The 12,497-nt window shown below is 41.3% G+C and overlaps 1 protein-coding gene across 1 annotated transcript; it reads right to left on the reverse strand.

Annotated features, from left to right (window-relative positions):
* Positions 1–2,840: 2,840 nt before the first annotated feature.
* On the reverse strand, positions 2,841–4,907 carry zgc:195282 (uncharacterized protein LOC100192223 homolog). Its single transcript, XM_038714317.1, has 4 exons — positions 4,692–4,907; positions 3,493–3,587; positions 3,325–3,379; positions 2,841–3,160 (listed from the first exon to the last, which is right to left on the reverse strand). Exons 1-4 carry the CDS (start codon positions 4,732–4,734, stop codon positions 3,150–3,152), a joined length of 204 nt encoding a protein of 67 aa, XP_038570245.1. The 5' UTR covers positions 4,735–4,907; the 3' UTR covers positions 2,841–3,149.
* Positions 4,908–12,497: the final 7,590 nt, after the last annotated feature.

Raw genomic sequence — 12,497 nt, forward strand, 5'->3', positions numbered from 1 at the left:
CAAGTTCATATGCGAAGACTATATCTAATATAGGGTCTGGTATAAACCAAATACTAGTTAAATCAACAAACACAAATAACAAAAGTAGTTATAGGCTACTAGCTTTGTTTAATTAGGATCATGTGTAGGCCTGCTTTGAAACCATAGACTGTATAAAAAAGCAGCTTTGCACAGAAATCTCAGTGCTTTCTCTGTCTGTCTGTCCCTTCTTTTTGGAAAACACTGTAAACAATGAACAAGACCCAATATTAAGCTTAATTTACACAGCTACATTTACTTCACTTTATCACAATCAATCAGTCTTTTACACTGCAGAGTTAAGACCAGACAATACAGGTGAATAGGGTAAACATTTTAACTAATACATAGCTTATCACAATGAAACTCCCCCAGTTGATTACTTATATTAAAGCAATTATGGCAATTAAGCTTTCTGAAATTGGATGTTTAAATTTGCAAATGATGCATTATTGAATTAAATATGCACACATTTGCATAGATTTCCAGAACAGAAATCAGTGCAAATCTATGCAGAAGGATATTGGATAAAGCCAGGTTTTAAATTCTTGTTTCATTTTTTTTTTTTTTTTTACATATTAGAATCCAAGGTTTATACAGAGGGAATTTTGGATAACTCTTTTGATCACTCCACAAATCAGAAAATACTGTCGCCATGTTTTTAGGAATAAAATGTTATATAAATCAGGCTATGAATGATATATGAACAACCCCTTCTGTAAAAACCCTCAGAAGAAATACAACTGGTAATTTTGATGAATGTAAGTGCTACTGAAGTGGAGATTTTTTGCCCAGAGAATGAGAATTGAGAAAATAAATAAGTGAAATTCCATCCAGCAAGATGCCACATAGGGCAAAAAAAAAAAAAATCATCTCACAATATAACCATTTGATCTCTTAGGGGTCTACATTAAGACAATTACTTTTGTATTACAAGTTTTCTTATGTTTTATGTTTAAATTTGCAAATGAGGCATAATGCTAACTCTTGGTATACCAAGTGTAGTAGCCTAAAATAAATCACTAAATGTCTAATTTGGGAGTTTTCTTTCCACTGGTCTGAAATAAAACCTAGGCTATATGGAAACTGACCAGTGCATGAACAAACCATGTTTTTGCCTGTGTCTTGACTTTATGGAATTAGTAATGAAATCATGGTATTTGAATACTCTAGGTTACATTCAGCTACATGTTTGTAGGTTTCGTTATGAAGATCTTAACACAAATTAACGTGTTGCTTGATGGGTTAAACTTTAATAATTAAAAAGCAATCGTCTGATACAGAAACAGCACTAGTATTTTGATAATGAATTAATCGTCACACTTCAAAATGTTAAAGATAGGCTACTCGCAAACAAGTATGCTGATGCCTTCACTGTCCATTCATTCATGTCACTGCTTGCCTTCCTTTGAAATGTAACAGTAACTTTTATGGCCACAAGATGTCGACACAGATACAGAAATGAAGACTAGAGCAAAGTGTTCAGGGCTTTGCAAAATGACTTTTCCTTAGAAACATACTTTATTGATACTTTCTTTGATGTAAAATACTGTTGCTCCTTATGGACCAATTGTACTTGGCTTGTTCCTCATCAAGTATCATCATGCTTAATGTATGGCCAGCACAGGAGTAATTCCTGAACTCAAGGTTTGCACCACAACTGGGCCTTTTTCCTGCAGCCACCTATGGTAAGATATTGATACATTTTCCTAAGCTCAATTCTTCTGGTTGGATGGACAGTGGATTAATGCTTTAACTCAGCTAGACTCATTTTCTGTTCCGCTGTTTAACTTTCCCCTCTCTCTTCCTGTCTCCTCGCTCTCCCTTAACCCTCAGCCCCTATCTATACCTTGGCCCCTCCACCACCACCAATCTCCATAATAAGGGAGTGTAGCTGAAACACATGCAAATGAGCAGTCAGCCAGCTGGTATTACAGCAGTCATGTGATCTATCAAGGTAGGGGGTGAAGGAGACATAGAGATAGGAGAGAGCAGAGGGAGCGGAGGGAGCAAAGGGAGTGGAGGGAGGGGGGCGTGGTGGATGCACGGATAGAAGAGGAGGGATGATGAAGGAGAGATCTGGGGGGACGAGGGGGAGACGGACAGGCTGTAGAGACACACAGATATCCCTCTGCTACCTCTTTGCTAGATGTTAAAATAATCCCATCAGCCCTCTCTCCCTCTGTCCATCAGCTTTCTACACACTGTTTCTGCCTCTGCTTCCTTTATTCTTCATACCCTTTATTTCTGTCTCTCTATCCTTCAAGGACACACACCTGAAATGTCACTTGTGTGACACATGACAGGTTACAGAGAAGCACATCAGCACATGGCTCTCTTTCTATATGTGTGTGTCAAACCTACAGTATGTACTTCACCCACCACTGGGTGACAAGCCCTTGCAGCAGTCAAGGCACTGCATGAATGCATGCATGTGTGTGTGTGTGTGTGTGTGTGTGTGTGTGTGTGTGTGTGTGTGTGTGTGTGTGTGTGTGTGTGTGTGTGTGTGTGTGTGTGTGTGTGTGTGTGTGCCTCACCGTAGCACCCATTCCAGCAGATTCTGCTGGCATAAGATCTGGTTTATCCTGCCAACAGCAACCACCCTCATCCATTCCTACTTCCTTCCGTCTCCTTTCCCCTGGCTGCTTGATGAGGGAGAGGGGGGTAACCCTATAGCTCCACTGACTTTTTTTATGTACATATGTTTTCGGTGATTAGAGTAGAGTTAGTTTGGGAGCAAATACATCCACCCTGCAAAGCCAAATATGAGCATGTGGCCTCCCGATTGCAAAGTCTGCAGAGTCAACCACGAGACTGAGACATCCCCCAGGGAGGTGTTTATTAATACTGACTTATAATTTTCTACAAGCAAAATCAATTTACATTTTAAAAGTGAACAATCACGTGGCACAAAGTGGTCATCACACATTTATAAATATTTAATTTTGTGGAGGTATAAATGATAACACCTCAACTCAAGTAGAGAGGCTCTTATAAATCTGTCTATCATTCATATGTATTTATTCATTTTCAATAAACAGACCCAGCAGGTCTTTCATATGTCAGCGTTTGTCCATTTTGGCTCAAACGGGAGTCTGTGAAGGAGCTGCACTGTGCCGTGGCGACACCAGTCACCTGTTACCTGTCAAGAAAGATTCACACAGAGAAAAGACTCAGATTCAGAAATTGCATGTGGGTGCCAGTGTGTGAGTGTGTGTGTGTGTGTGTGTGTGTGTGTGTGTGTGTGTGTGTGTGTGTGTGTGTGTGTGTGTGTGTGTGTGCGCTTTCATAGTGGCAAGGCAGTACCTCTTGGACCAAACATCTTCAGGTAGCAGTGTGAACAGTATGGCTTCTCATCATACTGAAACACAATCAGCAGGACATATTTACTACTACTTCATCCTACTCATTCATTCAATCAAATTTCTTTCTACATTTTTCCTCATATATTCCCTCATCCATGTCCTCCTATACCTCAGCATGTTGCCCAGCTGTGAGCTGTCTGTTGCACTTTTGACACTTCAGACAAAGAGGGTGGTAGTCCCTCCCTAAGGACCTCTTCTTCTCACCTACACCAAAGGGGAAAAAAGACTGTGTTAATCAGAGGCAGGGTGGGATATTTGTTATGGTTATATAACCAAAAAAATCTGAGGACTTTTGCATTATTCATGTCTGGATTCTCAGAAATGTGAGACACAGAATCACATAACAATATTTGTTGTTTAATTTACAAGAAACTGAGTGATTCAAGTGCTCAGAATATAGACAGTTACTTTCATCAGTGTAAATAGACAAGAGAGTGTGAGGAAAAGAGGTATGTAGGCCAGGTCACATCACAGTATTTGAACTTAGCTGTTACATGAATAACAAAGTAAAACTAGCAGTAAAACAACAACCAAAAGCGATTTGAAATAGTTGGTTTATGTGCTGCTGTGCATTTAATAGTTAGGGTTGAGTGTGGGAGACAAAATGAGACAGAAGGTGAGGAGGAAACCCAGAGAGCAGCATGCAAGCTCGCTTGGCTAGACCCACATCCTGTTGTTATCATGGATACGTGTGCGTGCATTTGTGTGCATGTGCTTGAAAGAAAGGAAGAAAGAAAGTGTGAAAGGTATTTTTTTGCCCTCCAAACCGGGAATAGGGACAGATATTTAAGTACACCTACAACCTTTGTAGCACGTCAAAATGAGTATTGAACCCCTTTTTCAAAGCAGATATTTTGACTTGTCAGAGCAGGAAGAGCTAAGATGTAATAATGTTACTGATGTGCCTGTGAGTCATTGTGCACAATAACAGGGCCTTAACACTGGTACATCTAAATGGAATGCAGCCATGAGCTTTAGTTGTGCTGTGTTTGGCAGGTTATAATAGCCACTGTAAGAAAAGCCCATTATTAATACTATCAATATTTTCACCTGTTCATTACTTTTCTTTTATCCCATAGACTTACCTTTTTGTGAGTTCTGTGGTAATGGCAAAATGTTATGTTTAAAAATTAATGCTTCTTTTCTTATTAATACTTTTTCCTATTCAGGTGAAATAAGTAAAAGAATGAAAGAGAGAGAGAGAGCTAGAGAGGAAAAAAATCAGGAGGAAATGACAGAGAGAAAACACTAGCCAGACAGAGGAAGACAGACATCTAGAGTGAAATAATTTAAAGAGGTCAGACTCACCAAAGTAAACGGGCTTCCCACAGATTGGACAGTAGCCTACCATGATGGTATATAATTATTTATCACACAGTGGTGGATGCGTGCGCTTTTGCTGGCGAAGTGAGAGATGATATCCTATGAGAGCATACGTGTGCATAGATGTGTAAACTGAAAATTGACAGGAAAACCGTTAAACTGCAGATATGTCTGCGTCTTGTCAAGTCAAAACCAGGATGTGGTGAGTGAGACGTCACAGGAAGAGAGAATGGTTGTGATTTGAGAAGTAAATACTATCATCAGTGGAGAAAAAAAAGAGACAGGCGGCATCTCTAATCAGGTCTATATATGATAACGGATATAAAGCATATAAAAAGGTATCATTTCATAGTCTGTTGCATATTCACCGAGCCAGCCATGACACTGTAAAGAGAGAAAGAAAGAGGGAGAGAGAAAGAAAGAAAGACGGGTGAGGAGAGAAGGGACAAAAACAGCTGTCAGCGGCTCAAATTCCCAGCCATCTTCTCCCCTTTCCTGCTGTTTTCACCCTCTTTTCTAGATTAAAAACAAGGAGTTGAGCCTCTGAATTGAAAAGGGAAACCTGACACTTATGCCTTTCTTTCCTTCTTTCTTTCGACCCTCTCTCTCTCTCTTTCCCTGTCACATACTCACACACATCCCCCCCCCCCCCCCCCCCCCCCGCTAACTGACTCACACAGACACACACCCTACACACATTCATACTCTCTCTCTCACACACACACACACACACACACACACACCAAAAGGCTGTACTTCTCCTCAATGACATCACATAAAGAGGCTGCAGCCAAAGAGCAGAGGGAGAGGCAGGGTGAGGTCGGGTTGGTTGAGGGACAGACAGTGTGTGTGTGTGTGTGTGTGTGTGTGTGTGTGTGTGTGTGTGTGTGTGTGTGTGTGTGGAGGCAGTTTTCCCTTTGGGATATGTGATGGAAGTAGACTTGGGGAGGGACAGAGGTGAGGAGAGATGAGCGAGACAAGGATGGAGACAGTAGCCAGCCTCAGCTCAGCAGGGACAAAGAAGACGAACTCTGATGAACTTCGTCAAGGCGATTGAAGTCAATGTGGAATACAGGCAAAAGTCTGTGTGTTCGATCCCTATCAATGTCAGTGGGACTTGTTTCTTGCTTGGACTGAAGACTGCATGGTAGCAGGCAGGAAAATACATTGGTGGAAGAACCATTCAGATATTTTACTTAAGTAAAAGTAGCAAATTATAACTCAAGGTGTAAATACTCCATTACAAGGAAACCACCAGTATACAAAATTCTGTCCTCAGCGTATGAAAAGTAAAGTGCTCATTATGAAAAATAACCCATGTCAGTGTTACATTATATTTTTCTATTATTATTATGGATGCAGTACTGTGGGCCTTTATACAGCATTTTATGTTGCAGCTGGTTTGTAGTTTCCAAAACTACTGTTTACAGTTCTTGGGGAGTACTACTGCTTATAAGAAGAAGTTGTAGAAAGCCTGAAAAGGAAGAAAAATGCTTTGATCGTTTCTTCAAAAAGCTGTCCACGGTGGGTCGGACTATGTCACCGAAGTAAAGAAGCAAACTATGATAAGCAGTTGTGGAAAGTAACTAAATACATTTACTCAAGTACTGTAATTAAGTTCAATTTGAGGTACCTGTACGTTATTTGAGCATTTACTTTTCATTCCATTTTCTACTTCTTCTCCACTACATTTTGAAGGGAAATATTTTTACTTTTTCATTTATCTAACAGCTTCAGTAGTTACTTTACAAATGAAGCTTTTTACACACAAAACATATGAAGAGTTGTGAATGTGATGTTTTGTTATACAAGTACAGCTGAAATGATTAGATAAATTATGTTAGAAAGTAGATGTAAATTATGCCAAAGCAGAGATGTCAACTATACTGGATGAAAACAAGGACTTCTTGAATGAAGCTTAACATGATTTACATGTACTTCCCTACATTATTTACCGTCTAAAAGTAAACACAGAAAGAGTAAAAAAGTACAATATTTATAGGTATAGTAGCCTATGATGGTAAAGTAAGAAAGATGGTAAATGGAAAGTATATTCTCCCAGCCATCACACATCACAAATACATCTGCGTATCATTTCTGTTGCTGATGAACTACAGAAGGCTATGAAATATATGAAGTATTTAATCATTTGCATATTTGCCAGCACCCCTCTCCTGTGTGTCATGCTTTGCAGAAGGATGGAATACCAAGTAGCTTTGTCATCTGACCAGCCATCCCTACAGGATAACCTATCATGTCTCTCCATCAGCATTCATTGTGTGTGGACAGCGCTAGGAGAGTTACATCCTGAATCTGAAGCCTATATGCATGCACTGCTTACAATGTTTTTTATGCAAATGATGATGTCATAATTTTAATAGAGAACAGCTAGTGAGTATACACACACACACACACACACACACACACACACACACACAAAAGCATAGACTGGAGTCATTAGAGTGAGAAGGAATAGCTAGAAGGAGAAGCAGGGAGGATTTCCACAGGTTGATTAAGAGAAAAAAGTAAAGGAACTGAAAGAAAGAAAAAGGAGAAATTAAAGAGGGAGCGGAGCATGGAGAGGCGAGGTAAATAGTGAAATGGAGAGAGAAAGGAAACAAGAGGAGAGAAGAGAGGGGGCGTTAAAACCACATTTCCCAGAGGATCTTTTGGTAAGACTGCGTTGAGAAAACTGCCAAAACTCTTCACACACACGTTCCCGCACTGGCACGCACATATGCACGGTTCACTTCTGCCAAGTCATATGAGATACACTAACACACACTGGATGGAGAGAGATATTTGTGTGCGGGTATTTGTGTGAACAGGATTTATAGTAACATTCAGTGAGTGGTGGAAACAGACAGAGCTTGGAGGAGAGAGAGAGAGAGAGAGAGAGAGAGAGAGAGAGAGAGAGAGACTGGCTCCTCTCCTCCATCTCCTCTGGTGGGTTGGATCTTGCTGAGGCCAATCCCTCCGACGCCGGCTTTGAAAATTGCATGTGGGGTGGGGGTGGTGGGGGGGAGCACAGGAAGAGGCTGGAAGGAATCCTTCTTCCCACACATAAATGCACTCTTGATCACATGTGCATACACATGAAAGTACACTCATACACAGACACACACACAGCAAAAAAGGAGCCTTTGGAAGGCTTCCTGTTTCCCCACACACGCACACACACCCACTCGTCATCACGTTTCAGTTCTTGGCGCCCTCCTTTCTCCTCCAAGCCCAGAATATGACATGGCTTTTGGGGTTGCATCTCAGCTGCATACACACAATTAGCCTCACAGTACAAGACATATGGCAAACAAAATCAAGCAGCATTTCAAACGTTTGACAGATGAAGATAACCAAAGGAACACATGGTTTACTTTGCGGTACCTGTTTGGGGTACAGAGAAGAAACATCTTTCCTTTACCCTGATAATTTCAATTGTGAAAATATCTTTTTCCTTGCTTCTTTTGAATTGTCAGATTGTTAAAGAAAGGGAAACTGCTTAAGCCTTTCTAACCAAGCCAAAAAGAAAAAATCTCTCACCCTTTACTGTTTCAAAGCCTTTCAAAGCCATTCTGGTGCTCTTTTGGCACAGCCGGTTGGATATTTTGGTGTGCTGTGCACCATGGTGTGGCAAGCCATTTCTGGGGTTTGGTTTTCCACAAACATCCCCCTCTGTGACGACCTTTCTGGAGTCAGACGATCTAAAAGCTATAATCCTCTACTTATGGTATCATCGGATGGAAAAGTCAGGGAAATAAGTCCTTGTTTTTCACTATTCATCTGGTAAAGCCTATAAGTCCCCTCATGCTTCTACGTAGTGATATGATTATGGCATGGCAACTATTACTACATCATTAGTAGCTGTGAGTAGCTGGGTCAGTCAGATTGCATTATTGGACATCTTGTTGTTTTGTATGGCCTGAGCAGAAACCAATGTAGAAGAATGTTCTTTGTTTATGTGTGTGTGAGTGTGTGCCTGTGCCAGTATGAATTACACAGGTGTTGCTGCCACTCTGATGTGTAACGCCAATCCTCCAAATGGCTAACACGACACTTGCACACATGTAACAGATACTGACATCACAACCGGGAACTGAACTTCTAGCTTCCATTTGGTTTTGTGATGCCACAAATTTGTTTTTGTGATAACTTCAAGAGCTGCTTTCCAAAAGAGAATAAACATTGTAAAGGTTAGAATTTTGAATACATTTTAAGATCAGCTAGTGGCAAGTTGGTCGATCAATTGGTCGGTCCACTATTTTGGTCCAGACCTAAATATGTCAACAACTATTTTGTTCAGACATTCATGGTCCCCAGAGGATGAATCCTACTAACCTTGTTGATCCCCTGATTTTTTATCCAGTGCTTTTATTGGAATGTCTCAACATCTACCAGATGGATTGGCCTACATTTTGGGACAGACATTCATGCCCCCTCAGACTAAATTAGCCTAACTTTGAAGAACTGTCCACGGCTATAGACTCATCTTGTTTCAACAAGAGTGCTAAAAGTGTGATAAAGTGGTGACGCACAGTGGCCTGCTGGTGGCCCAGTCATTACAAACTCAGGCCATTCTGACAAACATTAATCAAACCCACAGAACTTTATATTATATTCTAATGGAGATGTTTTACCAGGTCCTGAATATGTATACAATGATACATAACACGTTTCAATATTTCCATTTGATTAAATGATGCAACCATGCCTATCTTGGGTTTAAATATTTGATTCAGTGTCATATAGCTTCAAGGAAGACTTGAAACAGGCTGATACAGAAATACAGTACATGAAACAGTCAGACTGCATAGGATAAGATGACTACCTTAAAGAGGAAATAAAAAAAAAAAAAGGGTAACTGTGTATTATGCAAATCATATGCTCATTATACACAGTTTCAAACTTCCAACGTTGACCTCAGTCACTCAGGAGGGTTCTGAGTGTATAGCTCTCAGTTCTCGAGGCTGGTCCCACCTATTGTTTAGATCTGCTTGGGGAAACAGAGAGGCGGCAGAAGGAAAGAACCTAATATGTTGCTTCTTGCCTGTGCATTTTTGGCATAGCTCTTTGCCCTTTTCATTTTTTGACTGTGATTTTTTTTTTCTCTCTTGCTTTAATAGTGAAGCCAAGGGTCCACAGCCAGCCAAGTCCCACCGCTCCAGTCTGGCTAAGCCACAGAAAGCTTGGCTTCCTCTACTCTCTCTCTCTCTCATTCTCCATGTATAACTACAGTATGCGTCCCTCTCGCCTCTCTTCTCTTTGTATGTGGCTCTGTGTCTCTCCTATTTGTCTCCTTCCTTTCTGTTTTCTTTTTTGTGTCTGTCTGCCTTGGTCATTCTGCCTCTTTGTCTCAGTTTCTCTTCTCTTGTTCTCTTCTAACAAACACACCACCCTGCCTGTCAGTCTGTCACAGCCAGCGGACTGGTTTAGCAGGCGGGGTTCAGCTGGGCTCCACAAACACATGGCTCTCAATCTGCCTTCTTGTGTGTGCTGGAATGGTATTTCCTTTTCTATGCTGTTCATGTTTGTTTAATTGAATCTCCCTTTAATTTTGTTTACATGTTTAAAGAAAGTCAAATATTTTTACATTTATACATATGGACGAGGCAGGCATCATACTGTACATAGCCATATGTTTTTCTTTTTCATAGCAAACTTTTATGTAGACTAACAAATTTCAGCCACTTGGATCATTTGAAATGTCTTCACTGTCACATGTAACCTTCAAAGATACACCGCCTAACAATTAGGCAGTGCTGGAAGTATTAAAGCAATGACGTGTCATATAAAATTCAGCAGACACTCTGTCTTTTTCTACACAATACGAATAAATGTGAGTTTGAATGTATCCATAAGAGACAGTGTTTGCAATTTGCTCCTCTCTGTCTCTCAAGTGAAATTAAATTATAGATCAAGAACCCCTTGTGTGCACTAAAAACAGAATTCTCTAACTCAAACAAAGCCTGCTCCCTCTTCTACGACGCCCATTTCTATCTGATCAGCACCATTCATTCCGCCACTTAGACGGGAATCTAATTAGACCAGAATATCAACATTAAACACATATCTGCCCCCCTCCCTCCACTCTCTCTCTCTCTTTGTTTCTCTGCTCTTTCCTACAGCTGGTGAGAGTATGGTTTGCGGCTGCCCCTCCCCCAGCGTTTGAACAAGCCAATAAGAGAGCACGTCAGCAAAATACCCCTCCACCCCCCACCCCACACACACACACACACACACACACACACACACACCATGCCTCGTTTTCCCTTACCACCCCATCCATTCCCAACCCCATCCCCCAGAGCCCCTCTACACCCCATCCCCCTTTCCTACCACCCCTAACCCACTTACTCATCTTGCCTCACCCCTCCCACACACCCACAAGACTTCCCCACCCTCTCTACTTTCTCACCCGTGCTCACCCTCCCTAATAACTGCTCCCTAGTCTTCTTTCCCTTCCTCTCACATTTTGCTTCCTACTCACCCCTTTTTCCTGGACACCCTTTCTTGAAACTCCCACCCCTTCATTACACCCACTCGCCATTTTCCTTATCACCATCTCTGCTGCTCCCCTTCCTTCCCCCACCTTTCTCTCTCCTCCCTCTCTCCTCTCTGGCCTTATCTTATGAATATCGGTAGCACACTGGGTGAAAAATTGATCCTCCCCGCCTGTCTGTGGACGCTGCCACAGCGCATTAGCCTGTGTGATGTGTGTGTGATGTGTGTGTGTATGTGTGTGTGTGTGTGTGTGTGTGTGTGTAGGCTTGCTGCTTGCGGGAGAGAGGGAGGGAGGAGAGGAGGAGTGAAGGAAGGATATTTGCATATCATCAAAGTAGGGAAAGGGAGTGTAATGAGGAGAGATTTTGTGTGTGTGTGTGTGTGTTGGATGTATGTGTGTATTAGGAGTGGTGTTGATGGGTTGGGATTGAGTGTGTGTGAAATGAGAGAACAAGACCAAGGGAATAGGGTATGGAAGGTGAGATGGACTGGGATGGGTTTAGGTGTGTGTGTGTGTGTGTGTGTGTGTGTGTGTGTGTGTGAGAGAGAGAGAGAGAGGACAGACAGACATCATATGCATGCTTCCCTTCACATGCCATCTATCACACCCCTCACACACCCACATAGGATACGTGGAATATCAACACCACACGTTATTTACACCAGTTTATGTTGGAAATGTTTCATATACAGGCCCTATCCTTGACCTTTGGCACAACAGCCCTTACATGTTTTCATAGAAAAGTGTTATGCTCTCTCTAGCTTCACCAATCACTGGATAAATACGAGAAATTGCCTATTGTAAGAAAATAAGGAGCTCAGTTGGTTTATGTAGGGGTGAAGACACACAAACAAACCTATTCTATTAGTCTGAAGGCCACACAACCTGACTCGCCTTGATGGTAAAGATTTAATTTGACTAATTTATTTCAGACTTGGGCAAAATAAACCAATTTTATTTACTGTTTGTAACTCATTATTTTCTTTCTATCGTCCTGTCTTGTTTCCTAGCCCCCTTAAAATGTAATGCAACTTTAGCAAACACAGCAAAGACTTATTTTTTAAAGCGAACTTTCGGGTCTAGAGGAAACAGCTGCAATGGGTAGGCTTGGTATTTGTAAATAAATAATTTAAAGCCCCCCTTTTGCCTGCCTCTCTGCTATCCACAGCTTCTGATTTAACAGGGCACATAATCGATTACCGATCTCCAACGCCTTCAAATTACCAGTGAACTTGTGGTTCTGACGTAAAGCGACTGAAAATAAATCATATTGAACACTTTTAAATATTGTT

The sequence above is a fragment of the Micropterus salmoides genome, unplaced genomic scaffold (genome assembly GCF_014851395.1).
Source record: "Micropterus salmoides isolate LMB-PRFRI ecotype aquatic unplaced genomic scaffold, ASM1485139v1 Ms_hic_scaffold_12, whole genome shotgun sequence".
Lineage (NCBI taxonomy): Eukaryota > Metazoa > Chordata > Actinopteri > Centrarchiformes > Centrarchidae > Micropterus > Micropterus salmoides.

Coding starts and splice junctions, on each gene's coding strand:
- zgc:195282 (XM_038714317.1), bottom strand. CDS start 4,734: ATGGTAGGCTACTGTCCAATCTGTGGGAAGCCCGTTTACTTTG. Junction 3,588..4,691: donor TGGGAAGCCCGTTTACTTTG/GTGAGTCTGACC, acceptor CCTTTGGTGTAG/GTGAGAAGAAGAGGTCCTTA. Junction 3,380..3,492: donor CAGCTGGGCAACATGCTGAG/GTATAGGAGGAC, acceptor ATTGTGTTTCAG/TATGATGAGAAGCCATACTG.